This window comes from Schistocerca gregaria, chromosome 10 (genome assembly GCF_023897955.1).
Source record: "Schistocerca gregaria isolate iqSchGreg1 chromosome 10, iqSchGreg1.2, whole genome shotgun sequence".
Lineage (NCBI taxonomy): Eukaryota > Metazoa > Arthropoda > Insecta > Orthoptera > Acrididae > Schistocerca > Schistocerca gregaria.
Window position 1 is genome coordinate 150,007,343 of NC_064929.1, and position 22,406 is coordinate 150,029,748.

The following is a 22,406-nucleotide window of genomic DNA, read 5'->3' on the forward strand; positions in this document are numbered from 1 at the left end:
TTTGGTCTTGTTCTGGATGCAGATACAGGGGAATGGAGGATCAGATACAACTAAGAGCTTGAGGAACTATACCAGCAGCCCAACATAGCAGGAACTGTCAAAGCCAACCGAATGCAGTGGGCCGGCCATGTGGCCCAGATGGAGGATCACAGATGGCCTCGGAAGCTCCTGGATTTCACACCTACAGGAAAGAGACCACCCGGGAGACCCAAGAAGCGTTGGAGGGATGGACTCAATGAAGATTTAAACAGAGTGTCAATAGATGTGGACAAATGGCAGATAGCCGCAATGGACAGAATACAGTGGAGGACGAAACTTGTAGATGCGTGTGGTCCACTGGGCCTGATCACTTAGTAGTAGTAGTAGTAGTAGTAGTAGGTGTCTTGGCAGCAGGGCCCATGGGCAAAACAAGGGACTCCTGAGGTTTCCGATGCGACATGCCAGATTCGCTGCCATTGCTACACTCCAAGGCAGCAGCCTGAAGGTGGTAGGTTGTAGTCGAAAGCACATTGTCAATATAGACCGTAAAACAAGACTTTTGTACTTATACTGTAGGTGCCACACCGTTGGAGACCTTCTAAGTGTAACTGATAGTACATAAACTGTAAATTATGAAATTTAACAGTGTAACATTTTTCCTCTTTACAGTTGTAGGGTTAAAGGCTTGTTTTGTCTGCAGTCTTTCCAAAAGATGTTCTCAAAATGGTTGTGTTTAGGGTCTTAGCACGATCAACTATGTCGCTAGCTAAATGTTTAATTTGGACAACTTCTTTTATGGTAGTTGTTAATTTGTGATTTCCATATTTATTCCTCATATTCGAGAGGACAATGGTTGAAACACGCATCCAGCCATCCTGATTTAGGTTTTCGTGATTTCCCTAAATTCCTTGAGGCAAATGCTGGGATGGTGCCTTTGAAAGTGCACAGCCAACTTCTTCATCATCCTACCCTAATCTGATGAGACCGATGTCCTCACTGTTTGGTCCCTTCCCCCAAATTAATCAACCAATCCTATTTATTCCAATTTATTGTAGTGCCTTTTCCCATTCCTGAATGATTTTTTTTTCTGTATTACAACACGAAAGCTTAACCCTTTTATGATATCAAAATTATAATTTCAGATGGTGTCACTATTTTAGTGACAGACCTAAATGCATCATTTGTGAGGGGTTCTTAGGTTAAGTGTGTCAGTTTGTTGTATACTTTAAATTCATTGGGTATCAAAACATGGGTCGTCAGCTATAGAATTATATTTTTGTTGTTGTTGGAAATATTAAAGGTGATTCTGTCTTCTTTTGTCTTTGTATATCATCTTGATGGTTACGTAAAGGAATATTTAAGAGTTCCTGTTAAATCGCTTTGTGCTTCACATTACGAGTCGTGCATAAGTGTCTGCGTGTATGTTCACATCTGTACTCTGCAAACCAATGCAAAGAGCCTGGCAGAGTGTACTTTCCCATGAACCGGTAATTTAAATTTATTTCTATTTTGTTCTTACATGGAGTGTGGGAAGAGTGATTGTTTAAATGCCTCAGTATTCACAGTTGTCATGCTCATTGTGGCTTCACAATCCTTTCAGGGTGATACTGAGAGGTTTGCAGTATAATCGTATATTCATCACTCTTTAAAATCTGGTTGTCGAAAATTTTTCAGAAGGCTTTCTCAGGATATTTTGTCTTAAAGTGTCTATACCAGTTCAGTTTTTTCTGCAGCTTTCTCAAGGGTAAAAAGAAAAAAAAAAATCGTATGACCCTTTGTACTACCCTTCCTCGTATTATGTAATTTTCCTATTTGGCTAAGGCCCCACACGCTTGAGCAGTATTACAGTATGTGTGGTCCGAGTGTTGTGTAGCCATCGCCTTTCAGGTTGATTGCACTTCTGCGGTATTCTGCCAATGAACTAAAGTGTGCCACCTGACTTAACCCATGACTGAGACTATTTTATCATTCCATTTCATATCTGTGCAAATTATTCACCCAGGTATTAGTATCAGTTGATGGATTTCAATTGTAACTCATTGATATTGTAGTCATAGGATACTCTGTTTTTAATTTTCTGAACAGCACAATTTTACAGTTTTGAACGATTAAAGCAAAATAAAATTTTTTGCAGTACTTTGAAATCTTATGGGGATCTGATTGACTGTTCGTGGAGTGTTTTTCAGGCAGTAGTTCTTTATAGGTAACAACATCAACTGCAAAAAGTGAGAGAGTATCATCATCACATCATCATCATCATCATCATCATCATCATTTAAGACTGATTATGCCTTTCAGCATTCAGTCTGGAGCATAGCCCCCCTTATAAAATTCCTCCATGATCCCCTATTCAGTGCTAACATTGGTATCTCTTTTGATGTTAAGCCTATTACTTCAAAATCATTCTTAACCGAATCCAGGTACCTTCTCCTTGGTCTACCTTGACTCCTCCTACCCTCTATTGCTGAACCCATGAGTCTCTTAGGTAACCTTGCTTCTCCCATGTGTGTAACATGACCCCACCATCTAAGCCTGTTTGCCCCGACTGCTACATCTATAGAGTTCATTCCCAGTTTTTCTTTGATTTCCTCATTGTGGACACCCTCCTGCCATTGTTCCCATCTACTAGTACCTGCAATCATCCTAGCTACTTTCATATCCGTAACCTCAACCTTACTGATAAGGTAAGCTGAATCCACCCAGCTTTCGCTCCCATACAACAAAGCTGGTTGAAAGACTGAACGGTGCACAGATAACTTAGTCTTGGTACTGATTTCCTTCTTGCAGAAGATTGCAGCTGAGCGCTCACTGCATTAGCTTTGCTACACCTCACTTCCAGTTCTTTCACTATGTTGCCATCCTGTGAGAATATGCATCCTAAGTACTTCAAACCGTCCACCTGTTCTAACTTTGTTCCTCCTATTTGGCACTCAATCTGTTTATATCTCTTTCCCACTGACATTACTTTCGTTTTGGAGATGTTTATCTTCATACGATAGTCCTTACATTTCTGATCTAGCACTGAAATATTACTTTGCAAACTTTCAATCGAATCTGCCATCACAACTAAGTCATCCGCATATGCGAGACTGCTTATTTTGTGTTCACATATCTTAATCTCACCCAGCCAGTCTATTGTTTTCAACATATGATCCATAAATAATATGAACAACAGTGGAGACAGGTTGCAGCCTTGTCTTACCCCTGAAACTACTCTGAACCATGAACCCAATTTACCGTCAACTGTAACTGCTGCCTGACTATGTAAAGAGCTTTAATTGCTTGGAAAAGTTTGCCTCCTATTCCATAATCTCGTAGAACAGGCAATGACTTCCTCCTAGGAACCCGGTCATATGCCTTTTCTAGATCTATAAAGCATAGATACAATTCCCCGTTCCACTGTAACACTTCTCCATTATTTGTCATAAGCTAAAGATCTGATCCTGACAACCTCTAAGAGGCCTAAACCCACACTGATTTTCATCCAGTTTGTACTCAACTAATACTTGCACTTTCCTTTCAACAGTACCTGAGAAGATTTTACCCACAATGCTGATTAAAGAGATACCTCTGTAGTTGTTACAATCTTTTTTTCATGTTTAATGATTGGTGTGATTACTGCTTTCGTCCAGTCTGATGGAACCTGTCCTGACTCCCAGGCCATTACTATTAATATTTTCTGCAAGTTCAGTAATGTACAAATTGAACAGCAAGGCTCCGTCCACACTCTTGTGGGGCACCTGTAGGTGCTTTTCCATCTGGGATTACACATTGTGTCCTTCCTACCAAACAATCTTCAGTCCAGTGATAATTCTTGCTTGCTATCCCACTTGCTTTGTTGCTAACTGTTTAGAAGAGAAATGTGCAGGTCTGTGTTAATGAAGTTTTTCTTGTTCTTGTTTTTCCAGGGAACCTCTGGACACAAGATGCGAGATGTATACAGAGGCCAATACACTGTGAATTCTCATTTTGGACCATTGTGGAAGGAATAATATTTTGCTGAGATGGACTCTTGTCTATAATACATAGCTGGAGCATAGTTGTAGTGCTGTTACAATTATAAGTTTTAAGCAAGAGAAGGAAATGTCAGTGTACAGCGTTTGTGTTGGGAACAAAGTTCAAACAATTGGAAAGAATGGGCAATGCTCTTCAGTGATAGACACCAAGTCAGAAGAAAACTGAACATTTTTACGGCTTTATCAGCTTTACTTTTGTGGATTGTGGGAAATATGTACAGTCACTCAGGCACCACAGTCTGAGAAGAGCTAATACTGCAGGTGACAAAGTGGACTTTCCAGATTAACAGCAGCTACAATGGATATGGCATTGGAGGCTCACAGTCTTGTCGAAATAAAGCGAGAACCGGTAGACAACTTGGCGGTAGTAATCAAGACGGAACCTGAGTGGATACCGGAAGAGAGCAGCACTGGACTGCTCGAGTGCACAAGCAGCGCCTCTCCTGACATATTGCAGGAAGAAGCTCAGGTGTACCCACTTGTCAAACTGGAGCCTGCAGAAAATGCAACTGAGGCTTGTGAGAATTGCAAGAGTGAGACTCACTTGGATCCATTGGACACTATTTGTAGTACTGGTATAAAAAGTGAAGTGACAGAACAACTTTTGAAAAAGAAAGAATTAGTGGATTGCTCAGATTGTTCCAACCCATTACAGGAACTTGGTGAAGAGGAATGGGAGAAAATTCCAGATGATGACACAAAAAAAAATGTGTTAGCCAATCTCGTCCCTTTTCTCAAGCAAGAATTGGACTGCAACTTGCACAGCATTCGTGAGGAGAGGCCATCATCAGAAGCAGTTGACGGATCCTCGGACAGTGTCCCAGAGGTCGATGATGACGACGTTGACAATTACGACGATTCACCAGAAAGCCCCCGGCTGGTCATTGCGGAAGTGGAAGATACTTCTAGCGTGACAGCTGTCGATGAGCTTTCGGAACCGTGCGATATGTTGGGGGATGGCTGGAGGATAACAGTGTTCAGGTGTGGCCACTGCATGGCGCTGGCGTGGGATGTCGTCAGGCTGGCACGCCACGACTGTATCTTACCGCAACAGCGTAAGTTAAACGGCAGCATATTGGGGCGGCTGAGGCCCGGCACCCAGGTGAGGTACGTGAACTTGTTCGGATGTCACGTGTGTGGGAAACTGTTCTTCAAACGCAAAAATTATCGGAAGCACGTGTCTACGTTCCATTCTGAAGCACTGCTGAAGCCGTTCTTTAAGCCTAAAGTATGTTCTGACGGTGACAGCTGTAACCGATCTGCATCTGTGGTAAGTTCGAGTGATTCGGATGCCAAATTGGCACTTGTCGGTGATGTGACAGTGTCGGCCACCGCTGTTTCTGGTACGAAATCTACAAGACACGAGAATGGTGATAACCTGGAACTGTGTGTGGTGTGTCGTAAGGAGTCGTGTCAGATGCACAAGTATGTTCTCCTCAGAGGCAAGTGTGACTCCACCAAGAAGGTGCCGGTTTTCATTTGTCACAAATGCAAAAGGGATTTTCGGTGTGAGGATAATTATTGGAGGCACATGTATTATCACGGGTTCAAGATGGAAGTTGTGTCAGAGGAGGAGCCGACAGCAGTATTGCATGCAGTCAGTCATGTCGACAGCAAAAAGAAGATTAGGAGACCTCGGAAAAAAACTTGCAGTTCGCTCGTGGAGCCGAGTGTGGACCTGTCCCACGAGAACACCGTGCCGCAGTCAGCCCCCCAGCCTCTGTCGGATGTGTGTAGTTTGAAAAGTGCCTCACAGGGGGAAGGTACAGGAGGGGTCAGTGTGGCAGCCTCAACTGCCAAAATTTGCTTTGCGACGGTTGGCGCTTGTGAAATTCGTAATCGGCCTTCGATTGAAAATCGGAGTGCTTCAAAAAGTAATAAGAGAAAAATTTCAGAGGTATCTTTCATCACAGAAGAGGATGGGCCACACCCCAAAAAGAACTTCTCGCCTGCAGATGACAAGGGTACTGTTGACGTGTTGACCGGTTGCTCCTCGGCACAAATTGCATCCAGACCATTCCGACCGGAGACCTCGGTGGCTAAAGACAGTTGTGGTACTGTCAGTTCTGAAGAGAGAGAACGAGTGTGTGCAATGGAGGGAGAAATGTCTGATTTGACCATAGATAGTGTCTGGAGTGCTAGATTGGAGAAGAATGAGTGGAATACCATAGGAGCTCTGAATGAGGAGGGGGAAGAAGTAACTACAGAAAAACTGCCTGAAGAATATAATGGCCCATGCAGCACAGTTAGTGACAATTTTTCCACAGTGACAAGTAGAGGAGACATGAGTAATTCATCATCTCTGCAGTTAAGAAAAAGAATGAATCAGATAGCTGTTGAAGTCATAGATGATGAAGATGATAATATTAATGGTAATTGCAAGGCTGTTGAAGTTATAGACTTGGATGATGATGATGATGATGATGATGAAGTAGATGTAAATATTAATAGTAATGGCAGGGCTGACAAGATTTCCAGTTTCCCAGATACAATTGAAACAGAAGAAAAGTGTGACGGCAAGATAGTGGCAGTGTCTGGGCAGGAGAATTTGGAACGAGGCTCAGACTATTCTAGCTGCACTTTGGTACAGGGGCTCTGTAATCCGGGTGAAACTTATTCGACTTCACAAAATATGGAAATCGATTTCAATGCGAGAGAGCAAGAGGCAGTTTCTGCTGACAGGACTGCCACCGGAAAAAGATCTCTGTCGACAGCTGGAAAAGTGACCGTCGGAGATTCGCAGTCGACAGGTACTCCATTTGTACAAGCCGGTGTTAACTTGGGTGCTCGGGTAGCTGTGATAAAGTGCGCGAATGGCAACGAATCTCGTTTAGTACACGAAAAGCTAGCTCCGAATGGGTGTGAAGGACGTACTGGAGTGAGGATACTGCAAGTCTCAAACACTGCAGTGTATCGGACTGTGCCAGTTCGACAGGTAACGAAACTGGCATTTCTACCTGCTGTGAGGCACTCCGCAAATAGTGACGGGACGGTCGGTTATTTGAGGAAGCTTTCGAATATTTCTTTGAAAGTATCTGGTACACCTAGGATAGGTTCGTGTTTGTTGAAATGTGAGAAGTGTAATCTATTGGGAATGTATAGTCCCACATTTTTCTCACACAAGTGTTCACCACCTAATAGCAGTGCAAATGACAGCAGCGGGGTGCTCTCTGCTGACAGTGTGAGGATGGTGCCGAATCACAATGCCAGAGTGATACCTGGGAGCAGTAGGGTGTGCGCTTACAGAGGTATTGTTGCCAACAGAAAACTGACAGGTTCCGTATTGTGGAAGTGTTTGCGATGCAACTTCACGACGTACCGTTGTGACGTATTCAAGTCGCATTTGTGTAATTCCCCGGTGCATTTCAAGATACTCTTGGACGGGCAGGCACCAGGTGCTTTAACAAGATGCGACGAGGATGTGTCACCGGATGCCGGAAAGAGACGTGACGCAGAAGTGGTCCTGGGTGCCGGAACGAGAAGCGACTCGGACATAGCCCTAGGTACCGGAATGAGAAGCGATGCAAACACGGTGCCACCTGCCGGAACGAGAAACGACGCAGACGTGACGCCAGGTGCCGGAATAAGAAGTGATGCAGACGTTGTGCCAGGTGCAGGAACGAGACAGGACACAGACGTGGTGCCAGGTGCAGGAACGAGAAGCGACACTGGCGTGGCGCCTGGTGCAGGGGCGAAATGTGACGCAGATGTGGTGGCCGGTGCTGGGATGAGATGTGACGCAGATGTGGAATCAGGTGCGCGGACGAGATGCGATGCTGACGTGGTACCGGATGCCGGGACGAGATGCGACGCAGACGTGGTGCCAGGTCCCGGGACGAGATGCGACGCAGACGTGGCGCCGGGTCCCGGGACGAGATGCGACGCAGACGTGGCGCCGGGTCCCGGGACGAGATGCGACGCAGACGTGGCGCCGGGTCCCGGGACGAGATGCGACGCAGACGTGGCGCCGGGTGCCGGGACGAGATGCGACGCAGACGTGGCGCCGGGTGCCGGGACGAGATGCGACCCCGACGTGGCGCCGGGTGCCAGGAGGAGATGCAGTGCAGACATTGCACCAGGTATCGGAATGAGACGCAATGCAGATGTGGCGCCAGGTGTTGGAACGGGACGTGACACAGATGTCGTGCCAACTCCACCAGTAGAGTACCTTTGGAAGTGTGTGGGGTGTGGTTTGTATTCAAATTCCAGACAATGTCTACTGATGCACAAGTGCTCATCTTTCAAGAGAAAAGTGACCGGTTCTGATGCTGTCTTCACTGGGCCGGAACTCATGTGCTGCAAGTGCGGCTTCAAGACGGCCGGGCGACTGATGTTCGCGACGCACCGGTGTGCCAGCCTCGTGCTGCCACCGTGGCTGCCGAGGGATAAGGTGCCTGCGAAGTGGACTGGCCGTGGTGCACCCGACAGCACCTCTCCCAAGGTATGTGAGAAATCGACGCAGAAAAACGACTTGGGCACTGTTCACGACTCCGTTTTGAACTTTCTGTTGCTGCACAGTGGTGCTAAGATGGTAGAGAATAATGGTAGTTTTCTTGTAATGCTGCCAAATATGTCAACTTCGGGGTCTCCTCCCCGAGTGGGTAGCTGAACATCTAGGAGGCAAGAAAACTCGAGTAAATCACTTTGTAACAGTGTATGAAACTGTACCTAAAACTAAAACAGAGTGCTACGTGTGATAACTTCATTTACTAATTGTCGGGAGTGTGTTTTCTAGTCTCAAAAAATTGGCAGCAGTTGTAGTACATTTCACATGGGACGGCGCCTCTACACACAGGAGGAGAACAGTAAGGAAGTGTGCACAATATTGGATTTCCGTATGCCTGTCAACGTAGTGGAGGTAAACACCTTCCACTGTTGCCATGACATATTGAGTGTCCACAGACAACAACAAATGAAGTTACATCAGGATGTTTTTGTCTGCGGGAGGACATTTATTGCAATTTGGAACTATTCACGGCAACAGGTCCAGAGGAAGACTGAATCTCACTGGTTGCTGGGTGTTAGTGGACGGGGATAAGGATGAGGAGATCAGTTCAAAACTGGCCCATCTTTCAGAGTGACATACACTACAGTTTCCTTAGATAACTTTGTAAATGATTTTTGGAAGATGTACACCTGTTTCTTTTACTGAAAGAATTTGTGCCAGAAAAACTGTCTTGCGGTTAACTGTAACACAAGTTCATAGTGACACTTTCTGTCATTCTAAGTTGGTTGTTTTTGCTGTTGTAAGATTATTCAGCTTCTGCGATCTTATTGTAGACTGAAACTTGCCACGTGTTTGCATAGCAGTTTTTCTGAGGTAACTGGGGATTTTTCGTGCCTTGTGTTTACAACCTTTACACATCAGTTGTGTGGTAGGTAATTTTGTGCAGTTATACTTGAAGCTAAGTTGGAAGTTGTATAACAGGAAAATTTTTCTGGGAAATGTCTTTAATTAAAAGAAACTGAATGGCTTGTTGTAAGTATCTACACTTGGGATGTGTAAATATGACCAAGTGGAATATTGGATGATAATTAGTTTTCAGCAGCAGTGAAAATGTTCCTCTGTGTCAGGCTAATCAAAACAGCTAAAGAAGTTGTCTGGGTTGGCCTTTCACAGCTGCAACATTCTACTGCTGCCAAAAACAAGTTACCACTCTATACTCAACTTCACGTATGGGATCCTGTAGCAGCTTATTGCAGTACTGTTACCTGTGGATGTCAATGTGTATCTATGCTGAAGAAGTGTTAATATTTATTCTTAACTGGCTTCGGTTAATTGAACTGCCATGAATGGCGTAACAGAAAAAACCCATATATGTGATACACACAGACCAAAAAACTGAAATAGAAGAGTTGTACCTCTGGACATCAACATTGTTTGAAGGCTTTATCTCAATAGTGGTACACACCTCCAGTTTTGTATCATTTTGGCTTCAACATAATTGAGTGATTAGTAGAAAGAAACAATAATCCTTTCAACAAGCGTTGGACTGCAGCAGTTCAAGTATCTCACTTGGACAATAAACTATCAACTCTAGAAGAAATTGGAGGAAGATTTTTAAATTTTAAAACTTTACTTCATTAAGCACTTAATCCTGTACATATCTCATTCATTTATGTTTAACCCTTCGGTGGGTGCACCTGTGGCAGATAGCCGCAAGATTTAGTTTTCTGTCAGCATCACAGATAGCGTTACAGTTGCGTCCATGTCCAGATACGTATTTGTTGTTCTCAACGGATGTCACCACTTACTGCATTTGCGCTATTCATGCTTTCAGCAGTTTGGTCATTATTGTTGTTTGGAATGTGAGTGTTGCATTTGCAGTGTGTTGGCCGCTAAGCGCCTTGTGATGTAAGTATTTTCTATACTTGTGTTTTTCTTTCACCTCAAGGCAATCTTTTTTTTATATTAGTATATAATGCATATTTGTATCGAATCAAAGTTCCCATATGCAATTTTCATTATTTTTTACAGTCTTGGATATTGATTTGCTACAATATATTACTTTTACAAAAACATGTTTCATTAGGTCTCTTAAAAGCATGGAAATGGAGAAAAAGAGGGCATTTGACAGGCACCGTCTAATTGTACATCCTGAAGACTATGAGAAAGTACTGCGAGAATTGTCAGAAGAAGAATAACAGGAATCGTCAGATTCTTGTAAATCTGAGTTTGAAGAGGAAGTTATTAAAGGAGAAAACCACAGCAGTGACTCCGAACAATCAACAGAGGAAGCAGATGACCACCTGGTTGAAAATGGGAGACAACAAACAGAGGATTACCAATTTTATGTAGGAAAAGAAAAACTATTTGGATGAGTGAACTGCTTCCTTCTCCTAAAACGAAGGCCAAGAACATCTTAAAAGTTTTGCCAGGTCCAAAAGCAAATGTTGAAATTGCGGAAATAGAAATTGATGCATTTTGCCTCTTTATTACTGATGGGACGCTTATTTTTCTTTAGGTTAAAAATGAAAAACTAATTGCGATGCAAAAGCCGCAGCGCGTCCACTCATGGAAATATAAAAGCCGTGCCCACTGAAGGGTTAAGTTTCAGTATCTTTAAATGAACAAAAGTGCAGGTGTACTGTTGTTGAAATAAGACCTTCATAAACAGTACTCACAAAATTATACCATCTGTTGGTTTTTAATAGAAGACACTTCATATACCCAATGTTACAATGACAAAATGTAGAGTCAAACATAACCAGATTTTGACAATATCTTGAAAATTTCAGTAAGTTGCACATACACCCCTGACAGTTAACGGGCAACTGCCATCTCAGAATATGTAAAATCTCAGAGTCTAATACAAGAGAGTAGAAATATAAGATGGTCTGCAATAAAGTAGGTGGTGAAATCAGAGAGGACACCAGTTTCAAAAATCTACCAAAAAGTCCTTAATACAGTCACAAATTCCATTCGTTTCCCCATATGATCAAACTTTTGACAATAAGGGTAGGTGTGACACAGATTCAAATCATTTTTGGAAATCAAGAAATACTGCATCTTCCTGACTGCTTTGATCCAAAGCTTTCAGTATGTCATGCGAGAAAAGTGCGAGTCAGGTTTCACACGATCGATGTTTCCCGAATCAGTGCTGGTTGGCATTTAGGATGTCATTCTGTTCAAGGTACATCATTATATTTGAGCTAAGAATGTGGACAGTAGTTTTGTGGATCGTACCCTTCTTGTAGACAGGTATTACCTGTGCTTTCTTCCAACTTCTGGGCATGGTGTTTTGTCTGAGGTCTCTGTGATAGAATATAATTAAAAGAGGAGCTAACTCATCTGCAAAATTAGTATAGAATCAGGTAGGGATTCCATTGGGCCCTGGAGCTCTGTTCAGTTTTAGTGATTTCAGATGTTTCTAAGCACCACTGACATTAATACTGATTTAGCTCATGTTTTCAGTGATTCAAGGATTAAATTGGAGCAGTTCTCCTTGATTTACCTTTGGAAAGGAACGTTTGAAAAACAGAGTTATTCATTTCAGTGTTTGCATTGCTATCTACAATTTCAGTTCCTGTCTCATTTGCTAGGGCTGGACACTAACCGTAGTGCCACTAACAGCCTTTACTAAAGGTGGTGGTGTGTAAACGACACTTGTAAATAGTAATTACGTTAATTGAACTTATCATTCAGTGAAGAATGCACTGAATGATAAGCTCAATTAACATTATACAAGACATTACTTTCTTATATTCTTTTCCTTGATTGACAAGTTTTGCAAGTTAGTGCAATTTAGTCTTCGTTTTCGCGAACATGAAAATTAGTCTTTGTGACTATGTGCTCTCTGACTTCACCAGTGATTGTATTAAGACCTTCGTATGATTCTTTGGTCATCTGCAGTTACATATGCTTGATATGGAAGTCGCCTGTTAACTGTCTGGAGTGTATGAACAGATGTTATAATGTCGTAAGTACTGTATATGATGTTGTTGTTCAGAGGTACAACTCCTACGTTTCGGGTTTGTGGGCTGTGTGGCTTTTTCTGTTTGTTCAGTTTTCCAGTTGATAATGGTTTAATTAACTGAAACCGGTCAAGGAGAAATACTATAGTAGGCCTACAGCTTATGGCAAATAAAAATGCATTTCTACAAATATCTCTTAGTTTGAAGGTGTATATCTGCAAATAAACCGAAAAATAATTATGCAATTTATTTTTTGTGGTGATAATTAAATTTTATGGCTAACTGTTGTTAAAGTTGGAAATACATTCCAAGTCTGCAGAAATGTTATGCTCCTTTGTCAGGCTTGGAAAGAGGGGTTGATTGCAGAAGTTTGGAAAGGAAAGGCAGGTCAATCAGATCACAGTTTGAGGGGTTGAAAGCTGAACTGAAACAAGTTAATATGCCACTGCAATGGCCCATAGCAACAATTTTCAACAGTCCTTGGAAATTGGTTCTAGATGTTAGTAATGACTCTTTGTATTCTCTCTCTCTCTCTCTCTCTCTCTCTCTCTCTCTCTCTCTCTCTGACTACTCCTCCACTACCTTTTACCTCAGTGTGTTAATGTATTGAAACAGTCTCTCAGTGTCTTTTGTCAAGACGAGTCTGTAACTTACCTCAAAAATGTGACTGGGAACCCCCAGTGATAACTTGAAAGAATGGATATGCAGTTTGAACAACAAATTCTCTTTGTTGGTCCAACCTTCAGAAGATGACTATATGATTAACAAGTGATATATAGAGTGCAGCTTTGTACTGACAGTTAGGTGAATGTGTCTTACATGCAGAACGTAATCTTACATGACAGTGTGCAGCCTATATATGTATAGGATTAAGTGCATAATGAAGTAATGTTTTAAAATTTAAAAATCTTCCTCCAATTTCTTCTAGTGTTGATAGTTTATCAAGCTATTGAGAGATGATAATAGGCTAGCACAGGGAGCTGCATCAAACCGGTTTTCATACTGAAGAGCTCAACATCATCAGCCGGCCAGTGTGGTTGAGCAGTTCTAGGCGCTTCAGTCTGGAACTGTGCGACCGCTACGGTCGCAGGTTCGAATCCTGCCTCGGGCGTGGATGTGTGTGATGTTCTTAGGTTAGTTAGGTTTAAGTAGTTCTAAGTTCTAGGGGACTGATGACCTCAGATCTCAAGTCCCATAGTGATCAGAGCCACCACCATCATCATCTTATTGTCATAAGTCAGCATTGACGTTATTGTTTTAGTCTTAACGTTTGTTGCAGACTCTTTCGTATAATTGTCTCTGGTCGCCCTAATGTTCTGTATTCTTGAGAGCGCATTTGCAACCAAATTCCTTTTACTGCTTTTGTAGATAATTTGGTAATCATACTCCTTCAAGTTCAACTGGAATGTCAACACTTTGGTTGATGGATCTGGGATGCTGTTGATCCACATTAGTAGCTTATGATCTGTACATATTGTAAGCTTGCGCCTGAACAAATAAGGTCATAAATGTTCGATCCCCCCCAACAAATGGCCATAATTTCCCTCCCTATGGTGCTGTAATTTCGTTCTGTTTTATTTAGAGTCCGTGATGCATAGGCAGTAGGTAAACCAGCACCAAGATTACCCTGTCTTTAAAACAGCTCCTATACAGCTCAGGCTTGTATCAGTTGTGATCCTTTACTAAAATCAGGGTATTGCAGTATTAGGGGGCTCAGCAGCTTTTCCTTCAATTGTTGGAATACCTCTTTTTCTGTTCCCGACATATAGTCAGCTTCCTTTTTCAACTGGTCATATCACGGCTTTGCCATTTTACTGTAGTTGTGTAAATATTGGTCGGCTGGGGTGGCCGAGCGGTTCAAGGCGCTACAGCCTGGAACTGTGCGACCGCTACAGTCGCTCATTCGAATCCTGCCTCAGGCATGGATGTGTGTGATGTCATTAGGTTAGTTAGGTTTAAGTAGTTCTAAGTTCTAGGGCACTGATGACATCAGATGTTAAGTCCCAGAGTGCTCAGAGCCATTTTAACCTTTTTTTTTTTTAAAATGGGCGATAATATCCGCTTAGACACAGAAATGCTTTCAATTGTGTTGTAGTCTTTGGTTGTGGGTATTACTGTACTGCTTCTACTTAATTTGGATCCAGCTTTAATCCATCAGCAGTAAGGACATGTCCTAGAAAGGGAACTTCCTTATGCAGGAATTCACATTTGTCGATTTGTAACCTTAACTTGGAACTTCTGAGGTCTCTCAAAGACTTCTTCCATCCTGCAATTATGATTGTCTAACGAAGCTTCAAACAATAATATGTCTTCCAAATAGATAAATACCTCTTCACCCTGAAGTCCCATCAGGACAGAGTTCATTAATTTTTGAAATGTGTTTGATCCCATCTTTAATCCCAATGGCATTCTTTTATACTTACAGTACCCGTAGGGAGTGTTAGGCTGCCTTGATTATTATTATTATTATTATTATTATTATTATTTTTTTATTTTTTTATTTTATTTTTTTATTTTTTTTTATTTTTTTTTTTATTTTTTTTTTATTTTTTTTTTTTTTTTTTGCTAATAAGACCTGATGGTAACCCTTAATGAGATCAAGAGTGGAGAAATATTTTTCTCTCCTAGTCCATGTAATATCTCATCTATTCTGGGCAAGTGATATACATTATTTATTGTCATTTAATTTAGATGCCTATTTATTTCTTTATTTTATTTCACGTTCAGTTTGCCAGATGCGTTACAGTAGTATACACATTCAGCATGGGAAACCTAATTAACATGCAAATGTAACAAAACATTATTCGTTATAAATTTAGTTATACATATTACATTACTTACAAACCAATAGTGCATACATGCTGTAATCTGTCAGAAAAATTAACAGCTAAACAGAAACACTTAAATTACAAAGCCAAGAAATGGTGCAGTCTTTAAGTCTATGCAGATCCTCTAGTGAACCGTCCCGAAAACCATGAATTTCACACTTGATTATGTGCTGCATCTTCTGTATTTCACAGTGAGGATCATCCATGCAGCCTCACTCGGCCATCAGATTGTTGCACCTCCCAACACCAGTTCTCATTCTGTTTAGTGCCACCCAGGTTCTTCGAGGCATGTTGAGACCAGGAACACGATCAGCCAGGTTCTTAATGACATTTGCTTGTTGTGATAGATGTTTCTATTCCGCTATGGTGTCCCGATTGTTTGAGGAGTGGATCCAGAAGGGGTTTCTGACTTTAATCGTGTCGAGCCATGCAGATCAGCTCGTATCGAGAGTGTGGTGTCAGCAGCAATTTTTTACGTTTCGCTTTGGATTGCGTGTTGTCTGCAGAGTGTGGAAGGTTCAGTGTTTGACAGCACAGAGAGCCACGGTATTGGGGTAGATCTCACTGTTCCAGTTATTGTTCGCAAAGTGTCATTTAAGCGAATATCTACTTTATTGACAACCAAACTGTTGCCCGTACAGGCGCACAGATTTCTGTAACGTTGTGGACTAGAGCGAAGGAGGAAGTGTGAAGTGTTGTAGCATTACTTCCCCAGGTAGAGCCTGCAAGTTTCTGGATGATATGGACTCCGCCTCTGAGTTTTTGGATGACATCCTGCAGCTGTTCTTTGAATGTTAGGCCGTGGTCCAGTTTAACACCTAAGTGTTTTGGTGTTCTTTAATGTCTTATACTCTGGCATGCTATATTCAAGCACATCTTCCTGCCTACTTGTTTGTTATTCAGGTGCATCACTGTGTTTATTGTTTTTGATGCAATAAGGTTCAGATGCCAGGGCCTGTAGTAGTTATGAAGTTGCACCAAGTCAGAATTTAGGCCTGATTCCAATTGTTGTAATGACTCGCCATACAAAGCAATAGCCAGAATATCGCCATATGCAGATCAGAGATGTACAAATTTAGCAGTAAAGGAGCTAGCACAGAGCCTTATGACAGTCCCTTATTGAGGATTTGGGCTTCGATTGTTTTTCCATGAAAATGTACTTCTTTGTGAATAGCATATTATAAAGAACTTTAATGACTTCTTACATTTGACTACTGTAGCAAGCTTATACAGTAATTCTTTAAGCCATACTGTGTTGTACGCAACTGAGAGATCTATAAATACTATACCGGTCCACTGAGCGAGGTGGCGCAGTGGCTAGCACACTCGACTTGCATTCGGGAGGACGACGGTTCAATCCTGCGTCCGGCCATCCTGATTTAGGTTTTCCGTGATTTCCCTAAATCGCTCCAGGCAAACGCCGGGATGGTTCCTTTGAAAGGACACGGCCGATTTCCTTCCCTGTCCTTCCCTAATCAGATGAGACCGATGACCTCGCTGTCTGGTCTCCTCCCCCAAACAACCCAACCCAACTACATCAGTCTTTTTCTTGTTCTGAAAACCACGTTCAGAGATCAGAGATGTACAAATTTAGCAGTAAAGGAGCTAGCACAGAGCCTTATGACAGTCCCTTATTGAGGATTTGGGCTTCGATTGTTTTTGCATGAAGATGTATTTCTTTGTGGATAGCATATTATAAAGAACTTAATGACTTCTTACATTTGACCACTGTAGCAAGCTTATACAGTAATTCTTTAAGCCATACTGTGTTGTACGCAACTGAGAGATCTATAAATACTATACCGGTCCACTGAGCGAGGTGGCGCAGTGGCTAGCACACTCGACTTGCATTCGGGAGGACGACGGTTCAATCCTGCGTCCGGCCATCCTGATTTAGGTTTTCCGTGATTTCCCTAAATCGCTCCAGGCAAACGCCGGGATGGTTCCTTTGAAAGGGCACGGCCGATTTCCTTCCCTGTCCTTCCCTAATCAGATGAGACTGATGACCTCGCTGTCTGGTCTCCTCCCCCAAACAACCCAACCCAACTACATCAGTCTTTTTCTTGTTCTGAAAACCACGTTCAATATGTGTGGTTAGCAGCAGGATTCCATCGGAGCAGCTCCTCTTCGGCCTGAAACCAGCTTGCTCCATGGGTATTGCTGCACCTGTTAGGTGGGATCACTCACTTTAGGAGAATTTTCTCGAGAAGTTGGTACATCACACACAGCAGAGAGATAGGTGTGTAGCTCTTGGGATCTCTCTTGTCCTTTCCAGGCTTCAAGATAGCTATTATCTTCAGCTCCTTCCATTTGTTTGGATGTTTCCAGTCTCAAGTATGGCGGAGAAAAATTTCCAGAGCCATGTGTGTGCTCTTGGACCTAGGTTCTTTAGAAACTCTGGTAGGATTTCATCAGGTCTGGCCGCTTTCCTTGATTTGAAGTCATTTGTTGAAATTATCACCTCTTCTTCAGATACAGTACTCACAATGTCTGTCTGTTGTGCACAGTTCTTCAGTGCTTCAGCCATGAGTTTTTTAAGGTCCTTCTTCAGTTGTGCAGGGACGTGCATCTTGGAGTTTTCAAGTATAACTGAGGTAATTTTATTAGGGTTTACAGCACTCTGTTTGGAGCTAGGATATACAGCATCCCCTTAATTTTCTGAGAAGACCCCAAGGACTGGAATGGGTGAAGTGAGTCTGCAGTCTAAGGATTTCCAGTGTTGTTGTCTTCCTGAAGAACAGGTTCACATTGTTTGGTAAAGCCTGGTACGTATTCTCTTTTAGCTCCACGTGGGTAGGTTCTTGGGCTGCTTGCAGCAGCAGTTTACTAATCCGTTCTTAGTTCATAGGAATTGGAGTAATTGTGGTCACAGTTTGTAGCATGAGAGGTTGGAATTTGTCCCATTGTGCCCTACAAAGGTTCTAGCAGGGAGAATGGTGGGCTGGTACCAGCAGGCCAATCTCCACAATGACGGCAGGCAGGTCAAAACACTTCGCTTTGCTTGCATTGGGATCCCGTCATTACTGGTTGTCACAAAACAGAGACCTGGCGAAGTTGAAGTTTTCCATGCATTCGGCGTAAATGTGACCTTGTCCTCAGCATCTTGTATGAAATGGATATTGTTGACATCAGCCCAATCTGCTAGCTGGAGACCTTGGTCATCACGGGAGTGGTATACCCATCTGAAATGTGAAATCCCCAATGTACATTGCTGTGTGGCTTACATCAGGAAAAACAGGAGATGCCCAGTTTTTGGATGGTGTTTTGCACACGTTGACTACATCTACGTCTACATCTACATACATACTCCGCAATCCACCATATGGTGTGTGGCGGAGGGTACCTCGTACCACAACTAGCATCTTCTCTCCCTGTTCCACTCCCAAACAGAATGAGAGGAAAATGATTGCCTATATGCCTCTGTACAAGCCCTAATCTCTCTTGTCTTATCTTTGAGGTCTTTCTGCGAAATATAAGTTGGCGGCAGTAAAATTGTACTGCAGTCAGCCTCAAATGCTGGTTCTCTAAATTTCCTCGGTAGCGATTCATGAAAAGAACGCCTCCTTTCCTCCAGAGACTCCCACCCAGTCTCCTGAAGCATTTCCGTAACACTTGCATGATGATCAAACCTACCAGTAACAAATCTAGCAGCCCTCCTTTGGATTGCTTCTATGTCTTCCCTCAATCCGACCTGTTAGGTATCCCAAACGCTCGAGCAATACTCAAGAATAGATCGTATTAGTATCGTATTTACAGATAGATCGTATTTACAGATGAACCGCATCTTCCCAAAATTCTACCAATGAACCGAAGTCGACTATCTGCCTTCCCCACAACTGCCATTACATGCTTGTCCCACTTCATATCGCTCTGCAATGTTACGCCCAAATATTTAATCGACGTGACTGTGTCAAGTGCTACACTACTAATGGAGTATTAAAACATTATGGAATTCTTTTTTCTGTTTATCTGCATTTATTTACATTTATTTATATTTAGAGTTAGCTGTCATTTTTTACACCAATCACAAATCCTGTCCAAGTCATCTTGTATCGTCCTACAGTCACTCAACGACAACACCTTCCCGTACACCACAGCATCATCAGCAAACAGCCGCACATTGCTATCCACACTATCCAAAAGATCATTTATGTAGATAGAAAACAGCAGTGGACCTACCACACTTCCCTGGGGCACTCCAGATGATACCCTCACCACCGATGAACGCTCACTATCAAGGACAACGTTCTGGGTTTAATTACTTAAGAAGTTTTCGAGCCACTCACATATTTGGGAACCAGTCCCATATGCTCGTGCCTTAGTTAGGAGTTTGCAGTGGGGTACTGAGTCACACTTTCCGGAAGTCAAGGAAGATGGCATCCGTCTTATACCCTTCATCCATGGTTCACAAGATATCACGTGAATAAAGGGCGAGTTATGTTTCGCAGGAGCGATGCTTTCTAAAGCCATGCTGATGCATGGACAGCAACTTCTCTGTCTCAAGGAAATTCATTATATTCGAACTGAGAATATGTTTGAGAATCCTGCAACAAACCAATGTTAAGGATATTGGTCTGTAATTTTGAGGATCCGTCCTTGTACCCTTTTTATATACAGGTGTCACCTCCACCTTTTTCCAGTCGCTCGGGACTTTACGTTAGGCAAGAGATTTTGCGATTAATGCAAGCTAAGTAAGGAGCCAATGCAGTAGAGTACTCTCTGTAATACCGAATTGGAATCCCATCAGGACCTGGCGATTTATTTATTTTCAACCGATTCAGCTGCTTCACAACCCCAGGGATGTCTATCACTATGTCCTCAATACGGGAATCTGTACGAGACTCAAACGGCGGTATGTTTGTACGATCCTCCTGCGTGAAAGATTTCTCAGATGCTGAATTTAAAATTTCAGCTTTCGTTTTGCTGTCTTCCGTTGCCAGGCCAGACTGATCAGTGAGGTACTGGATGGAAGCCTTCGACCCGCTTATCGATTTTATATAAGACCAGAATTTCTTTGCATTTTCAGTAAGACCTTTTGCTAAGGTGTCCTCATTCTCCTGATCTTTCTTGTACCGCGAGTGCAACTGTCTTTGCTTCCTGACCATTCTCCGAATTGCGCTGTTAAACCACGGTGGGTCTTTCCTGTCCGTAACCCACTTTTTCGACACATACTTCTCCAATGCGTGATTTACAATGTGTTCAAAATTTGCTGTGTAGTATTATTTAATAGCTCATTTTTAATAAGTGTTGTAATTCCATGCTTTTCATGGCCTTTGAAGACAACTGTGGTAAATCCTTCCACTTTAAGTTGGTAAGTTGAGCTCTCATTAGTATGTGTTTCTTGAAGTGCTAGTACGTCCACCTCATTTTCTTTCATAATTTTGGAGAGGATATCCCCTTTGGATCTGCTATAACCTTTAATGTTGACTATTCTTAGAAAATGCCGCCTAATTTGTGGCTTTTTGATGGGCCGCATTCTGCTAGTTTTCGAGTAGCGCATCTGGTAGAGAGAAGAGGTACTAGTATGTCTGGCCATTGGCTTCGTGTTTCGCTCTTCTCATCACATTGAAACACTACTATGGGAGTAGACCACGTCAAGGCTGTCACAGTCCACACCTACACGCCACTTTTGCTCTCCACTGGAGTCCAACTTTTTCTGTGCCACAATATCATCTCTTAACATTATTTCTGTTTCAGCTTGTAAAATCTCTTTTTGTGGCTGTGGTATTTGATATGGTCTTAAATTAATTACCTTTCCGTGCTTCTCTGAAATCGATGGATTTCTGTGTTTGACAAAGTCGTTGTAGGTGATGAAATACAGGGTGTTAATAAATGAATATCGGGGTTTTAACACTTTATAATATTTATTACATTAAACTTACAGTTATAAATGATATGTCAAATGAAAGAGCAACTCAAAACAGTTTTACCAGGAACCTTATAAATGTTCAATGTCAGCGCCATTTGTCGCACATCACACTTAAAGTGTATAGCCGAGTTCTTCCCAAACGTTGATAAGTGTGTCTTCAGTGATTGTAGCAACATCTGCTTCAATACGGTTTCTTCATTCAGGGAGGTCTGCTGGTAGCAGAGACACATTCACACGGTCCTTGATGTAGACCCAAAGGAAAAACTCGCATAGTGTTAGGTCGGGTGAACGTGGAGGCCATGCAAAGCAACTCATACTTCATTATGCCAGTGAGGTGGCGCATCATCTTGCTGGCAAATGAAGTTCTCTGCCTCATCGTCTTTCAACTGAGAGAAAAGCCATTGCTCTAGTGTATCAAGGTAAGGAGTGCCAGTTACACTAGGTTCACCAAAACAGAAAAGCCGTGATACGGCACAAAAAACAGTCACCTTAGGGGAATATTGTTGCATTTATACCATCTCGTGATGATTTTCTGAGCCCCAAATTCGCACATTGTGACTGTTAACATGTCCACTAAGGTGAAAGGTTGATTCACCACTTAAGACATGATCCAGATCATCATCATCATCATCATCATCATGAAACAACATTTTGTTTGCAAAGTTGGCACGTAATCCATGGTCTGCCAGCATTAGAGCCTGTAATAACTGTAACGGCAAGGATGTGGTTGTACACGTTTTCTCAAAACTTTCCAAACAGTTGACACGGGAACTTGTAATTCACGACTGGCCTTCCGGACTGATTTCTTTGGGCTACAAGTGACTATCTCACTCGCTCAACAGTCTCTTCACTAATTACTGGTCGTCCTGTGCTCTTCCCTTTACAAAGGCAGCTGGAATGCACGTTGCACAGTAACTACAGATTTGTTCTTTGCAAACTGCAAAATGCTTTCTGTTCACTAGTCGCCATCTTCGCTACTACCACTGTCTAGCAGATTGCGGTGGAAACATTGTGCGCTGCACGTGGGCACTGGTACCAAACACAACTGTTCAACTGTTTGAATTGCTCTTTAATTTATAACTATAAGTTTAATGTAAAAAATATTATAAAGTGTTAAAACCCCGATATCCATATATAAACAGCCTGTATATCATTCTAAGCTAGACACTATTCAGATGATCAACTCTTTCAGTTTACTGGCTCTTGATGTCATTCCTGAAGACACATTTTACATATCTTACTGTTATGTCTTCCACTAAAGGTAATTCTTCTGCTCATAACTGAGGATCATCGATTTCA

The 22,406-nt window shown here is 42.4% G+C and overlaps 1 protein-coding gene across 4 annotated transcripts in view; it reads left to right on the forward strand.

Moving 5' to 3' along the window:
* The window catches only part of LOC126293596 (uncharacterized), a 97,067-nt gene that overhangs the window by 32,226 nt on the left and 42,435 nt on the right, over positions 1-22,406 (forward strand). For 2 of the 4 annotated variants that reach the window (XR_007552315.1, XM_049986874.1), the window contains exon 4: positions 3,888-8,436. Coding sequence is in view for 3 of the 4 variants with exons in the window: in XM_049986874.1 (XP_049842831.1) it covers positions 4,294-8,436 (4,143 nt within the window). In the remaining variant the exon portion in view is untranslated. Of the gene's footprint in view, positions 1-3,887; positions 13,242-22,406 lie in introns of those variants that run through there. The other 2 variants (XM_049986873.1, XM_049986872.1) reach the window with 1 other exon arrangement.